Below are 24,301 nucleotides of genomic sequence, written 5' to 3'. Positions count from 1 at the left end.
CGTTTAATCAGAGAAATATGGTACCCGGGGTATGGTGTATTCCAAGCAGGAGGCAGTGGTACCTGTCCTTCCATGATATCATGGGACTAGACTGTTCGGGGCACACCTCTATTACTTCCAAGGAATGGACAGCTAATTGTGACGTTTTGATATACACAACCTTGCAATAAAGTTCTTTTTTCAAACATATAATATAACAAGTTTCGTAATGAATATGTCTGACTGCAGGTACAACATGTACAATTGAAGAATGTGTAAATATTAAACAACAAATTTCCACCCAGTAATGACAATGAGAAGGATTCAGATGCTCTGACACAAACCATAAAACATAGTGCCACGGCACTGTAGCTCACCTGGATATGTACGCAACAGTTGTAAATGTTAACACAGACAAACACTGAACAATGCCGGCCACATTGAAAATGAGATCCGTACCTCTCGGACAAATTTAGGTGTCATCACTGGAATGTCCGCTTCTTTGGTCCAGTGGTTTGAGAAAATGTTTACAACAATTGACAGATGACTGATGCTGGATGCCAGACTATCAGGCCACGGCTTAAGCTCAGTTGACTTTCAGTCAGGAGAGCTAACATCTATAGCACAAATTCTACTCAGTGTGACAAGACTCCACACACACGCCACTCTGTTAGACAGCATACTGGAAATAGCGAAATACACAGCAATCACATCACATCATAATAGGTAACTTCACATACGTATCAGGTTAAAACTTCTGAATATATAATGATTTCGATATATATGTGTATATTACATTGGATTATGCTTGTACTGTCTATCTTAACAATATTAAATGACAGATAAAAATATGTCCCATTTGTTTCTTTTGGCATATCACATAGTCTCATCATTCCCATCATTTTACCAAACATGGCAATTCTTGTATCACGATAAATATATTATGCTTTGAATAATGATAATGTTCAAGTAACATGAGCCTTCTTATTAAAAATACTGATGCCAGTATCTATTGTTTTACAGCTATGAAATTTCAAAATAAACAAAACATTATTTTTGTTCATAAAAGGGATTCGTGAACGAAGTGTAGCATGAATGCACCAGTGATCTGCTACAGCTGCAGATCTAAAGTGATGTTTCTTCTGGTTCACCTAGTAGAGTCACATGGTTGACTTTCCCATTTGAGATGTTGCCGTTGCTCTTTTTGTCCTCAACATGTCCAAGGAGTTCATCCCCCTCCTCTTCTTCATCACTCTTCCCTGTTGTTCTTGCAAACAGCGTTGTCTCCTGTATGTCATCCAGCAACCCTGCAACATCAGTTCAACACTATCATGCACTGATCACAAGACAAAATATCTCATTTTAGAATCTGCATCTCATCTTTTCTAATAATGAATCCCAGAAGAAGCTGTGAACTTTATTGCGGGTCTTTAATCTAATCATCATTTACAACTCGCTGACTTGGTTGATGCGTGTCATCATATCTCAATTTCGTAGATTGATGCTAATGATATTAATAACTGGATTGTCTGACCCAGACTCGATTATTTACAGACCGCCGTCATATAGCTGGAATATTGCCGAGTATGGCATTAAACATCAAACAAACAAACAACATCATTTACAAATGTATTCATACGCCACCCTTACACAAACAACAACCTTTTTCAAAGTTGAAATGAAAGAATGTGTTAAGTACACAAATAATTTACAATACTTGTCACCTTAGATACCATTTTTAGCAGAACTCTTGAATTTTAGTAAAAATCATTTTTGCTCTTTAGATTCATTTTGAAATACATAATAAAAAGTTTCTAAATGGGACACTGACATATATTTTAACCTTTAACTCTTTCAACTCAAATACACACAAATTATACCAACAGGTCAACATGTTCAGTTCCAATACACACAGGTCATACCAACAAGGCATCATGTTCAGCTCCAATACACACAGCTGGTACCACATGTATTGTTTCATATTTTCAGCTCCAATACACAGAACACCAACCTGTTATTTCCAGATCATAAGTTTGCAAAGGGACTTCCCCTTTAATCATGTACAACACAGACTTGCTGGGCCAGAACAGGTGAATCAGAACAGCATACGCCAAGACATCTGCCGCATAGGATATACCTGGAGATAAAGAATTAACATAGTTAATGAGATTAAGATTTATGAACATGAATGTGTAACTGTCTCAATTACATTCAAACAGACCGAAAAGCCTCCTTGGACAGTTTAACAATTATACCTTTTACTGATGTTTGGCTCCCAAATTCAGTAGGTCAGTAGGTCAGTAGGTCAGAAAAATAAAAAATAGAAATTCCTGTTTCAAATATTTATTTTATTTTTCTACAAATGTTAAGTAGGTAGGGAAAATATTGAAAATTTTCAACAGGTTTTAAAAACAGTATTTTACATTATTTATTTATATTGATAAGAAAAATAATGATAGGGATGTCACCACATGACAATCTTGAGCTGTTGATGAATTTTTATTTTCCAAAGGGCATAACACCATTGGCTTAGTACTTCCTCTATATCTGGTATATAAATATATATCTGTCTCATTTCAATCAATGTTATTCAAATTTCAGATAAAACTAGAATGTCAACACCAGTAAGAAAAAAGACTAGGATAACATTGTGTATTACAATGTAGGTAATTTTGCCAACAAAGACATTCCATTGATGTTTTAAATGTTCAATCCTGACGTCCCTAGTAAATGAGGTTGTTGTTTTGAAATTATTTCTGGTCAGCAGAACAAGCAATGATAATAAGAGCACTGCTTCTGAATTTTATTCATATTTCTATTTTTGGAAATCAGTAGATTTTTAAAAATGTATGTTTGGTTCAAATGAATTATCTTCTTGTCTTAGAAACAAAAAAAAACTGAATACCAAAGGCACCAGTTCAGCACAAGTGTGACTTGTATTCACAGTTTCACAAAAATACACTGAATTCTTCATGAGTCATGTTCTGGAAAGAAAATATGACTGATGAATGATGTATAATGGATGGAAGCTGTTTCAATACATTTAACAGATACATCAAAACATTTCCTTTGATAACTGTGACACATCCATGCCTCTATTTACATTCACATGAACAAAGAAAGTAATTTATCTCCTCACAACCTGATACCATGTTCAGAAACTTTAGGAAATATTAATTTAACTGCATATACATACTGAGAACGGTTTTGAAGCGCCATAAAGCTGACACCTGCGTTGCAATGAGAGCAAGGACAGGCAGGTAGACAAACCAGACCAGACAGAAAGCACCAAAGTGTTGGAAGAAGTTCAGGCGGTCTGGGTGGACGGCAGAGCGGAAAGTTTGGCGAAGTTCCCACAGAAACCACATCATTATAACCAGACGAAATGCAAGAGTCAGATATCCAGAGTATGTCTGCCATTCATCAAAGTTGGATATGATGTCTACTTCAGTCTGAAACAAACATTGGATATATCTGCTTCTGTCTGAAACACACATCAGATGTCTATATTTGCCCTGAAACACTAATACAGTCTGTGACTTTAGCCACTAGTCTCACTGTCTGTACTTGGAGTCTAGTAAAATGTTGTCAGGTCTTGTAATCTTAACATTAACACTAAGTTTTACTGAAATTGATGCCAAGAGACAGGTACAGGCTAGTAGACTCATACGTTTTGAGCATATCTTTGTCTGCCACTAGTTCACTTAGTATAGAAGAGATAACATAGTCCCATCCTACAAATGATCTACTAGTATCTGAAACTGAAACTTATACAATATAATACCAATAGACTGGGTCACCTAAAAATATAGGTTTTTTGAGCGGCATTTAGAAGTTGGAGTACTAAGTAAGGATAAAATATATGAATTAACAACTTCTTTATTACAATTAGGAGCGACGTTTCAGTAAAGTTGCTGGCTTGATAACCGTGTTAGAACCTACACCGAAATGTCGCTCCTAATTGTAATAAAGAAGTTGTTCATCCATAAATCTTATCCTTACTTAAAAATATAAGGTCATAAAATATAATAGAAACTTACTGTTTTAGTCCACTAGTCCTTATAATGATAACAAATTGCAAAACCCTTAAGAATGGCAAGTTTCTATTAGTCCTTATGATACCTTAACAATTGGGCAGTTTGGAAAGGTCTATAATAGTATAGGACTAGTGCCAATTTCTATTGCTGACAATACTTACTTTGTTCCAGACAAAGAGGACAATATTCAAGACAGTGTAGATTCCCCATAGAGTGAAGAGGACAGTGTTTCTGCTGAGTTTGTCCGTGGTAATCTCCCAGCCTTTAGCAATGAGCAAGAGGAACAGCATAAACAGACACTGACTGAGGACTCGGACAAGGGTGCCAGTGATGCCCAGCCACTCGGCCCCCCACCCATTGAAAGCAAAGATGGTGGTGTCCAGGAGGCTACAGCTGATGCCCACCATCTCCAACAGGAAGCTGACAGTGAAGATCTTTGTTAGGGTGTGTTGTTGTCTACGGAATGCATACAGCCACAACAGAAACAGTAAGCTACACAAAACTATTGCCATCAGGTGGATTTCAAACACATCATGCAGCTCGAAGGAGAACTGGTGTTCAAATGGGTTGAGGTGTTTTGCACTGGGGTCACCATTGACCATCCATATGTCATAGGCAACTATTCCATGTTGAGACCTGTTGTAGCGCCACTGACACCTGGGTTCCTGAACAGTTTCCCGATAACAGGCAACAATACTGACATACCAAAACCTGAAACAGACAAAAAGTTATGACTGGTTAATTGGAACACCAAAAATGAATTGACATATATGATACAATATTTGGTTTTTAAAATCATTTTTAGTTTATGTCCTGTGTTTTCTGTCATCTGATTGCTGGTGTGATTCCCGTGCACCCTTTCGAGTTGAGTTGATTGGTTCAACTGTGTCATATGGCCCTGTGACGCAGGGGTAGCATTATGCAGATGGCTGTTACAATGAATGCTCGTTCCACCCGTGACAATCAGGTCTGGTTGTTGATGAAATATAGTGATAGCTAAATAGACAGATTTTTTATTCATGCACCAATTGTCTTTAAATGTAATATCCAGTTATGTATAACTGTTTAATAATCTCATACAAACTTTGACTGGAGTAGGTCCGATAGTTTTTCAGATATTGTAGTAAACGTCGGTACCTTAAATTACCTTCCAGACTATAATACCCAATGGCTTGGAACTTAATTCACAAGGGGCAGATAAACCATTATTCCTTGTTGCTCGTAATTTAGTCTCTACATACATCAACAGTTAAGAACATGACTGGTTCTATGTTAATGTTAAACACAAGTTAATAATCATGATAATAATGATAAAGTCAAAACAATTCTTTGGTCATAATGTAAGTCACTCAACCAAGCTAGATGCTCTGAGGTTCAGGACGATCACTGCTTGAAAAGGTACTGTTCACTGAACACAGAAACAAGACCATCATCATCACCATCATCATGATCATGTTTATTATCATCTTTCACAATGATTGCAATAATCAGATGCAGATGTATGGACACTGTAAACATCCACCTGTCTACACAGCTGATAAAAAGTAAGTTATCATTATAATAATTATACATGCACACAGTTCCACATTTTGACCTCAATCAATGACCAGAACAAATTTCAGACACCTAGAATACTATTGTGAAGATAATGTACAGCTGCAACATGTGCAATGTGCTCCAGATTGTAAATACAACGTCAGAGTATGCGTAGTCCTGCTGATGTCATTGAATTTATAGATTTGTTCACAGTGGTTCACTGGAGGGAGTTTGCTACACCTGTTACAGTCTACAAAGACACAAACTACACATGCTGCAATATCACTAACACTTATCTATCTACCATTAACCAAACAGATTTAACAAGAATACTCTCCCAGCTGTCTGCCTGAAGCACATATCACCTGTCTCATCGATCAAGCATAAAAGATGTAACAACTATGACAAGTGGGTTACACATGATGTATAGGTCACCTCACATCCATTTGTTCTTTAGCTTTGATACCTTCCATGCAAATACGACATCTAACGTGCTTAACGAATGGAATTTACTTTCTTGTGGCTTCCATGGTGACATAAATGGACAGATGTTATTCTAATGTCATTATTCATGTATACTGATCTAGTGGATATGCTGATAAGCATGATAAGGGATAGAACCTACATGAACCTAGAAAGCCTACTAGCTCGAATAGTGATAACATACATTCATCCCCCAAATGTTCAAAATTCTACCAGCCCTTAGGATACCTTTAACATTAGTGAAGATGGCTCAGACTAGCGGGCTAAGTTCTAATATCTGTCCCTGCTGATACAACCACACTGATGCAAGTCTTTGAGTTTATAGTTCAAAATATAGGCTATGTTACCATGGTTACTGTGACAATGAAGTGATGCTTCAAATATGCCTAAGACTAATTGGTTCATTTCCTTTAAATAATTCATCGTAATATATCAGCTGTACTATTTCTGATCTTGCATGACTATCTTGAATATAGCAAACTGCATATTGCTACGAAAATTATCATGATTATATATAGTTAATCTGGAAGCTACATCAACATGATAAATTTTAATTTTCAAAGAAACATATAGTTTGCTATTTTCATCCAAGAACAGATTATTTTACCTGGAAGCTTCTGGGTCAAAAAGGTCCCCAGCAACCTATGTTGGTGATAAGAGGTGACTAAATAGATCAAGTGATCAGCCTCAGAGACTTAGTTGATTGTCATCATATCCCAATTCCATGGATCAGTGTTCATGTCAATCTCTGGATTGTCTGGTCCAGAATCGATTATTTACAGAGAGTCATCATATAGCTAGAATATTGCTGTGTGTGGCATCAAACAACAAACAACATCAACAAGAACAACACAACACAACACAATACAATGTGTGACGTTACATCTATAGTCACACAGTCCAACAGGCCATGTCTAGCAAGTCTGGAACTTAGCGGAGCTAAAATGCCTTTTGAGCCATAAGAATGAAAAGCATGATAGGTGAATGATCTATCACGTTTCCAATGTACAATCAGCAATATCCAAGCCTTATCACGACAGCCTGTATATTTATATCAGTGGCCTGAGGTTGAGCACGAGGAACTAGATATCACTGCCATTGGCAAAAATTGGCACTGTCAGCCATGTCACACATCATAACCACATGATTCCCAATTAGTCACTCTCACTACAAGCACTAGCATCCTAGAGCTTTATTCTAAAAAGTATCCCCACAATGGCCCAGGTTAAAATGGTCAAGACGGCATGGTAACCTTGGCTACTGACAAACACGCTGAATTGCTGAAAGACAAGTTTCAGTAAGCATGGTAAGAAGACTCAAATTCTATATCTGGGGTAGTGAAATGTGGATTCATAGAGCATTCAGGATTATTGCACCTATAGCGATGTGCACGCACTTGTGTATGTGTGTGGCTGCTGGAACTCTCACTACACGTGCTGGTTTTTGCTAAGCCTATTGAGATACCTTGCCACAGTTTGAACATGGAAAACCACTCAGACACAGTATTCTGACCCAAAGCAGACTAGTTCTTGTTTATCCCCGTATTTTTTTCAGTAAATTTTTGCACTAGACGATGGAGACTGACAAACCAGAGGTAGACACCAGCAACTATCAACATGGTTCGAAGTACCTAACTCAGCATAAACCATCTGACATATCAGTGGTAGACACCAGCAACTATATACATGGTACAAAGTACCAAACTCATCATAAACCATCTGACAAATCAGGGGTAGACACCAGCAACTATATACATGGTACAACGTACATAACTCAGTATAAACCATCTGACAAACCAAGGGCAGACACCAGCAACTATATACATGGTACAAAGTACATAACTCAGTATAAACCATCTGACAAATCAGGGGTAGACACCAGCAACTATAAACATGGTACAAAGTACCTAACTCAGTATAAACCATCTGACAAATCAAGGGCAGACTCCAGCAACTTTAAACAGACTGTTCCATAAATGTCAATCACACCTGAAAGTATGTGCCATTCAGAAAATGAGAGTGTCATATTTCTTGTGTGATCTTGACACACTATACTTAAACATGTTAAACAAATACATTGTTGCAAAAAATATGGTGGAAACAATTGATATTTACCAGATCTAGATATCAATAAGATCTATCGCACCCTTATATGTTTGTGTATGACAACTTTCAGTAGTACCAGGGTGGAGACAATGCATACTTTCACCAGGCCAAACATCTCTTTGTGACCCTGCATGTGCAGTTCTAGGGCTGGGATGAGTCCGAGTTTACCACAAAGGTAACCAACCCCCTATTACTAGACCCTACCCGGGTAGCCACTGTAGGTCTCAATTGTTGTGTACGAATTATCCGAGAGGAATGGTTTTACCAGAACCCTGGCGAAAAGTACTTAGATCATGTAGATACACATATAAAACGATCTGGTCTTGTATACACTGATGTTGTCAGAAGCTTTATATCTTTATTCAAACATATAAAAGTCAGAAGGAATAGATGAAGAGGCAGAAAGAAATGAATATGTGTGACTTGTAGTGTAACCATGGTAACCATTGAGTTATAGTGAATTCTTGTCATTTACCCCAATATCATGTGACTAACCACAGGTCCAGGTAGTCCTGTGGGTACCTGGGTCCCACTCAGTACCCACCTGACCCGAGTTCCCGAGTTACCCGTCCCAGACCTACAGTGAAATGTTTTCATATGTGTTTTTTTCATTCTTTTATCATAAGCCTGACCTCACAAACCCCTACCCCTGTAGCCCTACTCTACAAAAACCAAACACGAGGGATCATGTAAATAGAAAAACACACATAATTTCTTTTTGTCCTTACATTTCACTACTGGTAGTCTTGGACCAGCAGACCCACATCTAAACCAGAAAACAAGTACAATTTTCACCATGGATTTGCCCCAAAAGGTAAAACAATATTAGTATCCCTGAGTCCTTGAACGATTGATATTCAAACAAAAAGCAAGCAAGCATAAATTTATCAGTTAGCCAATGACTATTGGAAATAAAATCAACATGATGAAAAGAATGTTTGATTAGAATATACTATTACAATGCGCATGACACACACTTGTCTTGCTTGTAGTTATGTTTGTCAGTGATGTCCAGAAAGGTCTGCCTCACTGAAAGTACTCCTTGTCATCTACATAAGCTAGCTAGATTAACATAAAACTGTCAACTCTCCTTCACATTCCATTGTGTGCAACAGCTGCAGCTGTCATACACGCATTCATAATCATAGAAATTCAGACACACAGTTTAAAGAGTTTCACTGTTCGACAATGACTTGTACCAGGGTTAATTATTAATATATGGCATCCACTAAACATGCTGAGGTGAATTTATTTGCTTCTATATGTTCTAGGTAAGAAAAACAATGATTGTCCTCAGGACCTTGAGATTTGCAGTGAGTCGTTTGAAATCCCTTTTAGCAATATTCCAACAATATCACAGCGGGTGACACAAGAAATTGGCTTCACATATTGTACCCATGTGGGAATCAAACCCAGGATTTTCGCGTGAAAAGTGAAAGCTTTAACCACTAGGCTAAACATGCTAACCCACCACCCAAGTTACCATGTTCATTTGAATCTTGAGACCCCTCAAACCTTTTAACTTTAGGGTTATGACCTCTAAGAACTAAGAAGTTTTATGAACATTGTTGTCTGAAGCCCCTGTCTAGTAAAGTTTCTTATGGTCTAGTAAGATCAGCTAACCAGTGTGTTATTGTCCATATACTAGGACTAACAACTCCAGAAAATCATGCCTCAATATAAGCTCAGGTTTATAACCTCAAAATGTTTTGTCTCAGACTGGGTTATTGTGATTTGATCCCTGACTGACCAATCAGAATCGAGTAATTTCCAAATTCATTGAAGAATGTATATATTTCATTTGAGTGAGTGAGTTTGGTATTATGCCATTTGAGCAATATTTAAAGGGGCACTGATCTAACGCAATTCCCCGGGACTGGTTGTTGCCTTTGTTATTGTTTTTTCCCAGTGAGTACCCGGATGTAGAGCAGAAATCTAGACTAGCTCGCGACCTCTGTTGCGCCATTCGTAAGCGCATTAGTCACTTTTATGGATACCGGTAGTAATAAGAGCGTATGGTCACATTGATCAACAAAATGAAATACAGTTTTCGAGATAATAAGGAAATGTAGGCATCTTTGTGGGTAGCATCGGTAATCGTGACGAAGTTTTGATAAGTCACTTGCTTGGTAATTTTGCGATTTTCGTTTACACTATTTTGACTTGCAACACAAAGTAAATATTTCACCTGAGCATTGCTTTTTTTGTAGAGTGTATATTTTTTTACTGTCAAAATGTGTATCATATTTATTAAACGTCTAAATATTCAGTTATTTTACAAAGTGACTGAAAAACATTTCCATCTGTATTATTATGATAACGAATTCCAAACATTTTGATGTTTAATGTCATCACCAAGAGACTGAAAATGTTACGTTGATAGTACATTTCTATGTTGTTTGGCTTCTAATCCTACATAATAATCTGTTGTGATGTTTGTAGGCCCTTTTGATCGTCTTAATCAATCTGGACAGATTTTTTAGTCAGAATGACTGAAATATTTACACATTTTAAAAATTGCCTGAGAGAATCACATTTTACAAATTGACGGTAATCTATACACGCTTACAAAGGAAATGACCTGTGAAAACAACGTCTATCGCGCATTGAAGAATTTCCCAACCAAGACGTAGTAAAACAAGAACGAATCGGTTCAAATGAAGGAAAACAAAATGCAAATACCATAATTACAACTTACCAAATTTATGTGTATAAATAGGCAGCTTCCTTATTCGAGGAATGTATCCGTGAATATCCACACAAAGGAATAATATCCCACTCGTCTGCAGCAATACAAAATAACTTATTCGATGTCACGTGTCTCTGTAACTATCAAATATTCTAAAAGATATATATCGTTTCGGGTGTCAAGTCTCAAGGGTCGGCTGAGAAAGGCCACGTGACAACTATTTTCATTACCTGGACGGTTCCTAAAAAATCCATTGAGTTTGATAACAATGAGCAACCAATCAACGCATTATCAGTTAACCCTTTGAACAAATTGTATGTTGTTTTTACATCGGCACTTCACGCCATGATATGAGTGTATTCCCTTTGTTTTAGTAAACCTAGACATGTGAACACTCACTTTTGACATATCCACTGTGCAAGATAACAGCGATTAATCAATCAACGTATTTTCTGTTAATCCTTTGATGAATAGGAACGATCCGTTGATTTACAAAAAAAAGTAAATCAACTGATCATTCATCTCTTGCTGGGCTGCCACGTGCATATTACATAACCTCACTTCAAACCTGGATTTAGATTGAATAATTACCCCAGACACAATAAATGCCAAATGAGAACCTTTGTCAGGTAATCTAAGTGGTGCTACCACTAATTGTACCTGTAATAAATTCATTAACTGAGCATCAAGTGAATGACGACCAATACACAAGTGCAGGGTTATACGAGAAAACGTGTATGACAACAAGGGAGTAGTAATCGTATTACACAATCCGAAATCCGAAAATGCTTTCACTGCATGGATACTTTTTTTAGTATTAAACTATAACCATCTGGGTTTTTTCCAAATGACGACTTCCGATGAGCTCCGCCGTTCTTTTTGTCTGTTTGTTTAGGCTGAAGAAATTTTTTAACATGCGCCCTTTGTCGAATCTTTATAGATCACAGTTAACCAATCAGTGTTTATGCAAAAATGGGTAAAACAAATATTGCCTCCAAGTTTATTTAGCTGTCCTTGCAGACTGTAGGCCAGTCTCTGGTCACGCTCAGTTGCGTTGCGTATCATCCGGGTACTCACGGGGGGAAAAAACAATAACAAAGGCAACAACCAGTCCGGGGAATGGCGTTAGATCAGTGCCCCTTTAAGTTCCATGTGTGTAGCAAGATGTGTGTAGGGATGCCCTAAATGATACAGGTCTTAGATGCACATCAGTTTGGAGAAATCCTTCAAGAATTTGAATCCATGGTAATCAATGTTTCTGTCATGACAAAGGGGTGCAACTCTGTACATAGTATATGCGGTGCCTTAAACATGTTAAAGGACTGGGCCATCCATGCTTCTTTATTTCATTAGAATAAATATAGAAAAACAAAATCGCAGATCATCTGATATTACAACATGTATTTGTCACAAAGTGACGAAAGGTCCCCCGCCTGTATATACACCATATTACCAAATATGAAGACAATCCAGCGATTAGTTCTTGAGATATCGCGGCAACACCGTTTTCCAACTCCAAAAGCAGATTTGCCTGCTGTGGCCTTGAAAATGGGGTCAAGGTCACCAAAAAGGAATGGTGTCTGCGGTGTCTGTATATACACCATAGTTCCAAATATGAAGACAATCCTGTGATTAGTTCTTGAGATATCGCAGCAACACCGTTTTCCAACTCCAAAAGCAGATTTGCCTGCTGTGATCTTGAAAATGAGGTCAAGGTCACCAAAACCGACTGGTGTCTGCGGAGTCTGTATATACACCATAGTTCCAAATATGAAGACAATCCAGTGTTTAGTTCTTGAGATATCGCGGCAACAAGCAGGTGGGACGTACGGACGTACGGTCGTGAATACTATATCCCCCGCTTCGCACTTTCGCGCAGCGGGGGACAAAATGTACAACACTGGAAACTGAAAATAGTGAAACACAATACATTAATAAGTACTGAGTAATTGAAAACACTGTATGTGAAAGTACAATCCACACTGTCACCGAAACTCCATGTACATAAAACAAAAATATCACTACTATGACTACAGCTGGAACTACAGACAATGACAGTACCGAATTCCCAGTTAACATGGTTTAATGTTTAAGGGAAACAACACCCCAACTTTGCAACTATTTAAATATGGATGGGCTTTTTCTTCACAGATTCACGATTTGCTTATTAAAAAATGGATTGATTTAGATAACAATGAGCAGCCAAGCAACATATTATCAGCTAATCCTTTGCACGAAGTACATGTATGTTGTTTTCACATGGACATTTCATGCCCAGATATGGGTGGATTCTGTCTGCTTGAGTAAACCTACACATAAACACTTACTTTTGACACATTTACTGCAGAAGATAACACTCATCCTGCTCATCATGTTGATTAATCAATCAATGTATTATTGGTTAATCCTCTGTTCAATGTTTTTGGTACCACAACTGATCATTCCTTTCATGGTGCGCTGCCATGTTCAAAATACATAACAAGTCATACATTGAGCACATCAAACCCTGGATTCATAACCAATCTTAAATTGAATGATTACAACAAACATACGAAATGTTAAATGGGAACCACTTATTCCTCTGTATCATAGGCACCCTCAGAGGCAGGAATGAGTCTTTGTCAGGTAATCTGAATGGTTCCACCACTATACCAGCAAACCAGCAAAAGAATGAGTATATTTCAGTAAAGAGGCCACAGGCCCATTATACAATATGGATACAGTGGATTACAACAATAGCAGGCACCAGATAATATAAGTGATATACATAGTGAAACAATTGAATTATTGCATACATTTGAAAAACTGTTGTTATTTCTTGAAAGCAAGAAAAATATATTTAGCTCATTTATTAACAAATGATTAATAACATGCTCATTTTTGCAAGACATAAGAGTGCAAAATTTATCAAATGAACGTTGTGAATGGTAATACTAAGGTATAAGACTATTTCACAGATCTGAATAAAATTGACCTTCAATGCAGAAATGATACTCAGCTTCAATAACACGGACTACACAAAATGGACCAATTTTTCGACCTCCTTCAAGCATTAGGTTATGGCTAGAACAACGGAAAGAACTAAGAGCAAATTGATATACTCTAACAGGTATTGATGTTAAATATTTTTCTAATACAATGCATGGTTTAATTTGTGAATACATTTCAAGTTTGGAAAATGTTTTTAATTTACTTAATCCAGTTTGCTGATCTATATCTATACATCTTTGCTTAAAACAAACAATACACATATTTACATTTGGAACATCTTGATGACACCAGACAGAAACAAAACCATATGATGATAATAATTGTTTTACATGAAAAGCCCAACACTCAATACCTTTATCCGCCAAGGACACTTGATAATCATAAACATGTTTCAAAATAGGATTATCAGTTTGAAATATCAATCTAGTCCAATATTTAATAGTTTTCATATATTGGTTTACTTTGAGAGAACAATCTCCCCCCTTGCAACAATATTAGGGGTGCTCCGTCTTAAATGTAAAAGCTGTTTACAGAAATGGAATGTATTTATATCAGATGAAGGATGAAAACCCCAAACTTCAATGCCATACAACAAAATTGGACATCAAATAAATGAGTCAAAACATGAGAAGGTAACTTATGAAAATCAATAATGTTTGTTTTTAGTGACTGCAAAACTCTATTGGTCTGATGTGTTTAAGTTTCCTGTGTATTAAACCATGAGCCAGAGCTTTTAAAATGTACACAAAAGTATTTATACACTGAAACAATTTCAAGTGGACATGTATTTAGAGAAAAGATTTCATATTTCTTTAATCGACCACATTTACAAAATACAATTGCCTTGCTCTTGTCCATGTTGACATTATTAATTTTCAGTTGCCATTTATCACAATATTGGGAAAGTTTATTTAATCTCTTTTGAAGACCAATAACTGTGCTATCTATTACTACAACATCTTCTGCTAAAAGCAGCATAAATAACTGTAGAGTACCTATACTAATACACCATTGCTTATCCTGTTGTAAAAAATCCTTAATGTCATTAATAAAGGATGAAAATATAAATGGTGACAACTGGCAATCCTGTCTAACTCCAATGAACAGTCAAAACATTTAGAGATGCGCATGATTTCACATTTTCATGCCTATTTCTAATTAATCTAAAAACAGAACCAAAGTACATCAGAGCATTATGTGAATCAATAAAGGCACAGTACAGTCTCTCTTTATGTAATCTTTGATATTTATCAACATGATCAATAATAGTTTGAAGTATAAATATATTATCCAGTAATATCCACAGTTTAAAACCCCTTTCTAAAACCTGCTTGTTCAGGGGTAATAACATTTCCATCAGTTGCCCAATTGGTGAGTATAGTACATATAATTTTAGAAGATTTTACCAGATATTTCTAAAAGAGTAATAGGTCTGTAAGTACTAGGGTCATTTACATTACCCTTTTAATGTAGAGAAAGAATGACACCTAAAGTCCACTCATCTGGATAAATACAAGTCAATAAAATTTTATTAAACAAGGATACCAGCATTTCAAAACACATGGGAGGGTCATATTTAAAAAATTCAGTGGGTACACCACTAAACCCTGGGGCTTTTCTGTTTGGCATATCATTAACAGCCTTAAATATTTCATCTAATGTTATTCCAACCCATTATCCATGTTATCATCTACAGTATAGTTAATCAAATCTTCACTAATAGATTCTACAAAATGTTGGACAGCTCTATAAAATTGTTTCACATATTCAGCAGTTCAGCAAAATAAGCGCCTTGGAACAAATGATTGAAATGCAATGACCAAGAAACGGGTGAAATTGAATTATTATTTTTAAAACATCTTTTTTCCAAAACAAGACCAGAACTGTTTACTATTATGCTTTGATACAGCATTGTTAATGTCTGTGATATAACACTGAAACACAGATGTAGATTTCTGTTTACATCGGTGAGGTGAAATTGGGTTTAACGTTGCGTCCAAGATTATTGCACTTACATAGCGACGTGCATGCACATATGTGTGTGTGTGTGTGCCTGCTTGTAATAGTCCGGACTGATGCCGATTTATAGTGCTATCACACTGAGATACCATACCACAGTTTAAGATGAATACCCCACTCAGACACAGTACACTGACTCCGAGCCGACCAGTCCTTGTTTTAGCCCCTTAATGCCGAGCGCAAGACAGGGAAACAACAAGTACCATCTTTTAACATGTTTAATGTCTTTTGGTATGACGCAACCAGGGATCGAACCCCAGGCCTTCCGCTCTCCAGGCAGACTGTTTACATAGGCTTCTGTATGACCTACTATATATATTGATGACTTTATCTTCTTGTTCATTCTATATCCAACAGTCGATAGTACACAATAACCATGCAATGGGAAAATTAGGGTTTTTTTAAGAGTTTCAAATAAATAAATGTTTATTTATTTTTAATATGATAGGTCTACTAACATGACATTATTACATGATTTGATTAAATATCAACATGATCAAGCAATGATAAGTATGAAACAGAAAAATGGGATCCAAATCAATCTTAGTCATCTTATCCTGGCATTCACAAATCGAAACAAGCTTTCACTGCAATATTCACAGTATTCACATATAATATCTTCACCTAGTATTATAGGTCAATAAACATCTCCAATCTCCATCTCAACTGCTACTGGGATCAAGGAACCCATACATAATTGTCAATTGAAACACTGTTTTCTTAAATATTGGCTTCGGTCAACAGATAACAGGATAAGGTAGTCAGGCTCGCTGATTTCGTTGATGTCATCATATCCCAAATGTGTAAATTGATGTTCATAGTGTCAATCACTGGATTTTCTGGTCCAGACTTGATTATTTACAGAATGCCGTCAAATGGCAGGAGTAATGCTGAGTGTGGTTTTAAACATCAAACAAATGATTTGGGGTACGATTTTTTTCGAATTTGCATACACCCTGTACAGATATAGTATCGGTTTATGTAAAACCAGTACCTTGTTTGGCATGTCTACGGCAGACACTCAGAAAAATATGATGGTTCTAAAATCCCAGACAAGTATGTCTGAAGCCAGCAATAAGCCACAAAGTAAGTAGAAAATAATAATACAGCTCCAGATGGTGGTATCATTCATGCAGTATATCATATGTACATACCTTGGTCGTTCTGTGTCCCTTACTTTGTAGGTAAACTGGTACCCAGGCACTACATTCTGTGGGTCGTCTTCATCCGGACATAACATATTATACGGACAAGGTACCCTCCTAAGAAAATCTTGCTGTCCTTTGGGTTTACAGTCAACATCAAAAGCGATAGTGTCTATTTTGTTGAACATTCTTGGACAAGCAGCTTTCCGTGGTAACGTCCGATTTGTGTAAAATTCAATAAAATATTCACTATCAACTACTACAAGCATGAGATCCATGCTTAGACTTGAGTCTGTGGTGATGTTTCCAAAAATATAACCTTGTGTTCGGTCTAAGTCTGGAGATGTGGTTTTCTGAAAACCAAACTTTGCCAGAAACAGGAAAAATCCTTCCGAGTTCCATGTTCCTTTTAAGTGAAGACATGTTGTGTATGGTAATAAAATGCCGATAATAAAAACTAGCTTCACGTATGAAAGTTCCATTTCTGATATGAATCCCTATGTATCAGTTGTTTGTTCATATCTGATGCAGACGCATACTTCTACACATAGAATATATTTCACGCCGGGTTGTCACTGTCAGCTGCGTCCGCCATCTTTACAACCGATGTCATGTGACATCAACTTCCGGATGTATACACTTTTTCTCGCCACACTTGCTTTAAGTCTCTTGTTAATATAATATAGATTGCCTTTAAACGCAAAACACCTTTTCTCAAATTTCTGTTGTTTTTTCTGTGTACGAAAAGCGTGTTCAAGAATTAGAAATCCAAACAAGAAAGGTGTGACATGAGGAGTATATATTTTGAATGCAATTTTTGAAAGTGAGAAAGTAATGTAGATTTTAGCTCACTTTAAATTAGCATGTGTACTATATTCAGTCACAAAGAATGTTGTTTCGTGTGAGATAGACTGCTTCCCCGACCTCTAACAAGTTTCTAACTTATTTTATTCTAACCAAACCATATTACCGTATTCGCCGTAATATAAGATTAGGAGGATGAGAAAACGGGGAGCCGAAAATTGACGGAGAGGGTCACTTATTATAGCCATACATAACGAGTTAAATTGTCAGTGTTTGACAGGTGGTGAATCTTATTTCAAACGTCGGCGAAACTAAACCTTTAGAAAGTTCTTACTACTTGTATATGCAATTATGTGCCCCTTCTACGCGACTGTTTGCTGTAAAACAACATCACCAATTTTGTAATGTCCACGAGGAAATCTATGGATTGTCATGCAAATGTGATGTCTTTGTAGGGGGCGTTTATGAAGGGGACCGACACGTTAAACTACAGGTTGGCTGGGACGCTTTAACGGAGCAAAGCGCTTAATACAGCGATTCGGTAAACTTAAAAAATAATAAAATCAACCCCATTGCTTCTGCATGGTCAGAGATATGCTCACATGAAGCACGGGATTCCGTGACTCGGCGTGAGAAGTGTCACAGAGGGGTCAACAGGTGCATCATAGACCGAACAAAAACAGAGTAAATCTATTTGATAGTGTTGATTTGCAACAATTTGATTGTTAATCCGACCGAAAACTGTTCCAGCCTTTGTATTTCTTTATGCATGAGGATGTTTGCTGGGAAGAATGATTGCAAAGTGGTATTACAGGTAGCTTCACCCAGAACTATAATGTAACCAATTTCATTACTAAAAATATTACATTTGACCACAAAAAATCGTTTCCGATTGTTTCCGAGTGTTTCCGAGTGTTTATCAATTAGATAGCCAGTACTGTGGGTGTAGGAAACGATGTGTGTATCAGTATCTTTCAGAAAATAGTTTTGACTGGACCAAGTCCCGAGTAAAGGTATTCATAGTGCGCTCATTTTTAAGAACGTGGTCTACATACATTATCGTGATATATATGGGCCTGGTCGTTTAATGTAACGTTTACACAATATCAAAGTCTTTTTCATTTGACGAGAGGCCGGTCACGTGACCGCGCAACTAACGTTCATAAACCATATAAACGACACATCTTGACGTTCAAACGTTTTTCATGAGACTGTATTCTTGAAACGACGTAAACACTGGCGGACCATCTTCGTTAAACCCCTTGGAATTCCCTCACACGAATAGATAGGGCTGAGTTTTGTTTCTGACACTTAAATCTTGAAATCAGCAATTTTGCATTCATTTTAAAATGTCCGAGTGTTTGACCGCATGCCCATGGTCGAAGATCCTCGTTACGGGGCATCCCACCGTAACAAATGAAGAAATGTTCACCCAAACTATCGACTCAAACCGAGCCTATAGACCGATGACAGACATATTATCGCCACAAGTTCATTGACAACTTTGGAAATCTCCCCCGTCACGTTGACGGTGTCAGCAATTTTGACTTCTTCTAAATGTAATAATACGACCCTATGTCCCTGTGTATGACCTAGAGATAGATTTTAATAGACACGTCTCATCTAATGACGATATTATTTCAACGGGCAAAAGATGACCACCATAAATACTTTATCGTATCTCCATGTCAGAATGAGGAGATGTGATTGGTCCACGGGATCTTGATAAAATACCTTGTAACACGTCTTGGAGGGAATAAATTTCTCAGCGGGGAAATAAATCTCTTATACCCCGCCACGAGCAAAACAGGCTGCACGTGGATGTCTGACAGACAGAATCAATACCTTAAACCCCGCTTCAAAGCAAAAAGCCGCACGCTTTTTCCGAGTCAGTGGAAGTCACGTGGCATAGCCAGGCTGACCTAAGCTGTTTTCTATCAATTTTGAATTTGTTTGAATTCTGTTACAACGTCATATTTAAAATTAGTTGTAGCAGGATCACGAGGGGTACATGGGGATACAACTGAAAGTATATCATAACCAAAGTCTCAAATGTACTGTAACAGAATAATAGCTGTCCATTTTGCGTGTATGGCGACGTCATGATTTTTGTGACGTCAATAAGATGTGTAAAGGCTATGCATGTCCATCGCGTGCGAGAGGCGTAACCGACACACTGCTGGGAGAGTGCTGGGAAGTCGACATGACGGCTACCTCCGCCCAGATGATCCGATCACGTACACAGAAGTGTCGTTAAGCAACTCTCTCTCTCTCTCTCTCTCTCTCTCTCTCTCTCTCTCTCTCTCTCTCTCTCTCTGTGTATAACATGCCATGCTGATATTCATTATGCGTAGCTAAAATCGATAATATTAAATTGTACATAATACAGTTATATATATTCGGTGTTTTTTTCTCCTTGTATTAATTCGACGTGGATGCATCGACGCCCTTGGTTGTCTCAAGATACCGCCCTGGTCTGAGTTTCCACACCGGACACACTTGTTAATGCACCCTGTATTTAAATTCAGTAGACCTAATACATTATATGTGAACGTCTAGATATACATTATTTTTATAATTATGTTTTTTGTTCATAATTGTATTGCTGCGTGATGGAACGGATCTATACACTTTTCTACATTAATACAGGATTTATACTGCCTACACTCCTCGAGGCAACAGATGCTCATGAATATGTAACGGGGCCAACTTTGCTAGACAACTATACCAAACCGGACAAAGTACTTTCAAATGACATTAATTGTGTCTGCATACATTTCCATAGAATAACGGCTCAGGAATTGTTTTTAAATTTCGTATTTTACAGTTCAAATTTCCTGCCGATAACTCTAGCGAATGGAAAAAGACGGAATATTTCGTCAACATATGGCTTGGCAGTCACATGTCCATTCACAATAACGAAATCAGTTCGCCTATCATATGTGATACCATCACACAAGATGAGACTACCAACCCCCCAACCCCACCCCCCACCCCTGCCCCACCTTGCACTTTCCAATCTTTTGTGCGTATGGTCATCTGTTTGTGTCACACCCTTCACAGGACGTCTTGCTCTTAGGCGGGCTGCACAGAGTCGGTTTTTAAAGATATATGTTAAAAATGGCCTTCATATTTTTTGTACGGAATTTTCTATTGATGCCAGGGGCTGACTTGAATCTATTGCGCAGTGCAATCAATGTAATGAGACGATCTTTCTGATTGGCTAAACATTCGGGAAGCTTGGAATATTGCCAGCCACAATCATACCCACAGGTCGCTATTTTTTGCTCTCATTGAGATACTGTCTTGGGGGCATTTTTAAGCGTGTGCTTAGTTTCAATTGCATTAGTGATTGTGAAAACCACTATAGGCGCACACACTTTGGCTTCAGAGAAATTTCATTGTGATTAAATGTTACGTTCAGATGCAACGCCGCTGTATTGTAATTACGATAGCTATATTCAAACCATGAGTTCCCTTATTTTTTATCGACAGTATATGTTCCAGATGTCGGCACTGGTTTTTCTGTGCTGTACTCGGTGAATTATAATAGAAATATGGTGCATAGCTGACAGTATTATAAGCATTCAGCACGCTTTTCTATATCACTACACTGTAATGTATGTCACTATCATTAGAAGGGGGCACGGGTGGCCCAGTCGTCTAAGGCGCCGCGATTCGCTGTGCAGAGTTGCGTCCCTTGGACACGCCCAAAACCTATGATTGTGGGTTGGAATCCCGGTTCGCCCCGATTATGTTTAAAGGTTTGTCAGTACCATAACCGTGCACGTGGGTTTCACCGAAGTGGTAAACGTCGAAGACCTGCATCACTTCGGGCTTTCCTCCCACTTTAAGCTGACGCGCCGCGATATAACTGGAATACTGTTTAACGCGGCGTTAAACCCAACTCACTCACTATCATTAGCATCCGACAAACTTGTCTATATCACTATACAGTAATGTCACTATCATTAGCATCCAGCATGCTTGTCTATATCACTACCAGGTAATGTCACTATCATTAGCATTCAGCATGCTTGTCTATATCACTATCAGGTAATGTCAATGTCATAAACATCCAGCATGCTTGTCCCTATCGCTATACTGTAATGTCGCTATCATTAGCATCCAGCATGCTTGTCTCTATCACTATACTGTAATGTCACTATCATTAGCACCCAGCATGCTTGTCTATATCACTAGACTGTAATGTCGCTATCATTAGCATTCAGCGTGCTTGTCTATATTACTATACTGTAATGTCACTATCATAAGCATCCAGCATGCTTGTCTATATCACTATAAAGTAATGTCACTTTCATAAGCATCCAACATGCTTGTCTATATCACTATACAGTAATGTCACTATCATCAGCATCCAGCATGCTTGTCCCTATCACTTTACTGTAATGTCACTATCATTAGCATCCAGCATGCTTGTCTATATCACTATACTGTAATGTCACTATCATTAGCATCCAGCATGCTTGTCTATATCACTATACTGTAATGTCGCTATCATAAGCATCCAACATGCTTGTCCCTATTACTATACTGTAATGTCACTATCATTAGCATCCAGCATGCTTGTCTATATCACTATCAAGTAATGTCACTATCATTAGCATCCAGCATGCTTGTCTATATCACTATACTGTAATGTCACTATCATTAGCATCCAACATGCTTGTCCCTATCACTATACTGTAATGTCACTATCATTAGCATCCAGCATGCTTGTCCCTATTACTTTACTGTAATGTCACTATCATTAGAATAAAGCATGCTTGTCCCTATCACTATACTGTAATGTCACTATTATTAGCATCCAGTTATATCAACTGTTTCCACCTGCCTACACCCTGTCCTAGTTACACTAGTATCAGCTGTTTCCACCTCCCTACACCCTGTCCTAGTTGTATCAACTGTTTCCACCTGCCTACACCCTGTCCTAGTAGTATCAACTGTTTCCACCTGCCTACACCCTGTCCTAGTTACACTAGTATCAACTGTTTCCACCTCCCTACACCCTGTCTTGCTGTATCAACTGTTTCCACCTCCCTACACCCTGTCCTAGTTACACTAGTATCAACTGTTTCCACCTCCCTACACCCTGTCCTAGTTGTATCAACTGTTTCCACCTGCCTACACCCTGTCCTAGTTACACTAGTAGTATCAACTGCTTCCACCTGCCTACACCCTGTCCTAGTTTTATCAACTGTTTCCACCTGCCTACACCCTGTCCTAGTTACACTAGTAGTATCAACTGTTTCCACCTGCCTACACCCTGTCCTAGTTGTATCAACTGTTTCCACCTCACTACACCCTATCCTAGTTACACTAGTAGTATCAACTGTTTCCACCTCCCTACACCCTGTCTAGCTGTATCAACTGTTTCCACCTGCCTACACCCTGTCTTGCTGTATCAACTGTTTCCACCTCCCTACACCCTGTCCTAGTTGTATCAACTGTTTCCACCTCACTACACCCTGTCCTAGTTGTATCAACTGTTTCCACCTCCCTACACCCTGTCCTAGTTGTATCAACTGTTTCCACCTCCCTACACCCTGTCCTAGTTGTATCAACTGTTTCCACCTGCCTACACCCTGTCCTAGTTACACTAGTATCAACTGTTTCCACCTCCCTACACCCTGTCTTGCTGTATCAACTGTTTCCACCTCCCTACACCCTGTCCTAGTTACACTAGTATCAACTGTTTCCACCTCCCTACACCCTGTCCTAGTTGTATCAACTGTTTCCACCTGCCTACACCCTATCCTAGTTGTATCAACTGTTTCCACCTGCCTACACCCTGTCCTAGTTTTATCAACTGTTTCCACCTGCCTACACCCTGTCCTAGTTACACTAGTAGTATCAACTGTTTCCACCTGCCTACACCCTGTCCTAGTTGTATCAACTGTTTCCACCTCACTACACCCTATCCTAGTTACACTAGTAGTATCAACTGCTTCCACCTCCCTACACCCTGTCCTAGCTGTATCAACTGTTTCCACCTCCCTACACCCTGTCCTAGTTGTATCAACTGTTTCCACCTCCCTACACCCTGTCCTAGTTGTATCAACTGTTTCCACCTCACTACACCCTGTCCTAGTTGTATCAACTGTTTCCACCTCCCTACACCCTGTCCTAGTTGTATCAACTGTTTCCACCTCCCTACACCCTGTCCTAGTTGTATCAACTGTTTCCGCCTCCCTACACCCTGTCCTAGTTGTATCAACTGTTTCCACCTGCCTACACCCTGTCCTAGTTACACTAGTAGTATCAACTGTTTCCACCTCACTACACCCTGTCCTAGTTACACTAGTATCAACTGTTTCCACCTGCCTACACCCTGTCCTAGTTGTATCAACTGTTTCCACCTACCTACACCCTGTCCTAGTTGTATCAACTGTTTCCACCTCCCTACACCCTGTCCTAGCTGTATCAACTGTTTCCACCTCACTACACCCTGTCCTAGTTGAGTCAACTGTTTCCACCTCCCTACACCCTGTC

The 24,301-nt window shown here is 38.2% G+C and overlaps 1 protein-coding gene across 1 annotated transcript; it reads right to left on the bottom strand.

The window, feature by feature from the left end:
* Positions 1-240: 240 nt before the first annotated feature.
* LOC139442714 (transmembrane protein 145-like) lies at positions 241-17,576 on the bottom strand. Its single transcript, XM_071223593.1, has 5 exons — positions 16,994-17,576; positions 4,178-4,727; positions 3,176-3,431; positions 1,991-2,116; positions 241-1,286 (listed from the first exon to the last, which is right to left on the bottom strand). The coding sequence occupies exons 1-5, from the start codon at positions 17,464-17,466 to the stop codon at positions 1,105-1,107; spliced, it is 1,587 nt and encodes a 528-aa protein (XP_071079694.1). The 5' UTR covers positions 17,467-17,576; the 3' UTR covers positions 241-1,104.
* Positions 17,577-24,301: the final 6,725 nt, after the last annotated feature.

The sequence above is a fragment of the Haliotis cracherodii genome, unplaced genomic scaffold, assembly GCF_022045235.1.
Source record: "Haliotis cracherodii isolate W230 unplaced genomic scaffold, xgHalCrac1.p SCAF_5, whole genome shotgun sequence".
Taxonomy (NCBI): Eukaryota; Metazoa; Mollusca; class Gastropoda; order Lepetellida; family Haliotidae; genus Haliotis; species Haliotis cracherodii.
Note: the sequence above shows the minus strand (reverse complement) of the source record. Positions and strands in the feature narration are given on the sequence as shown.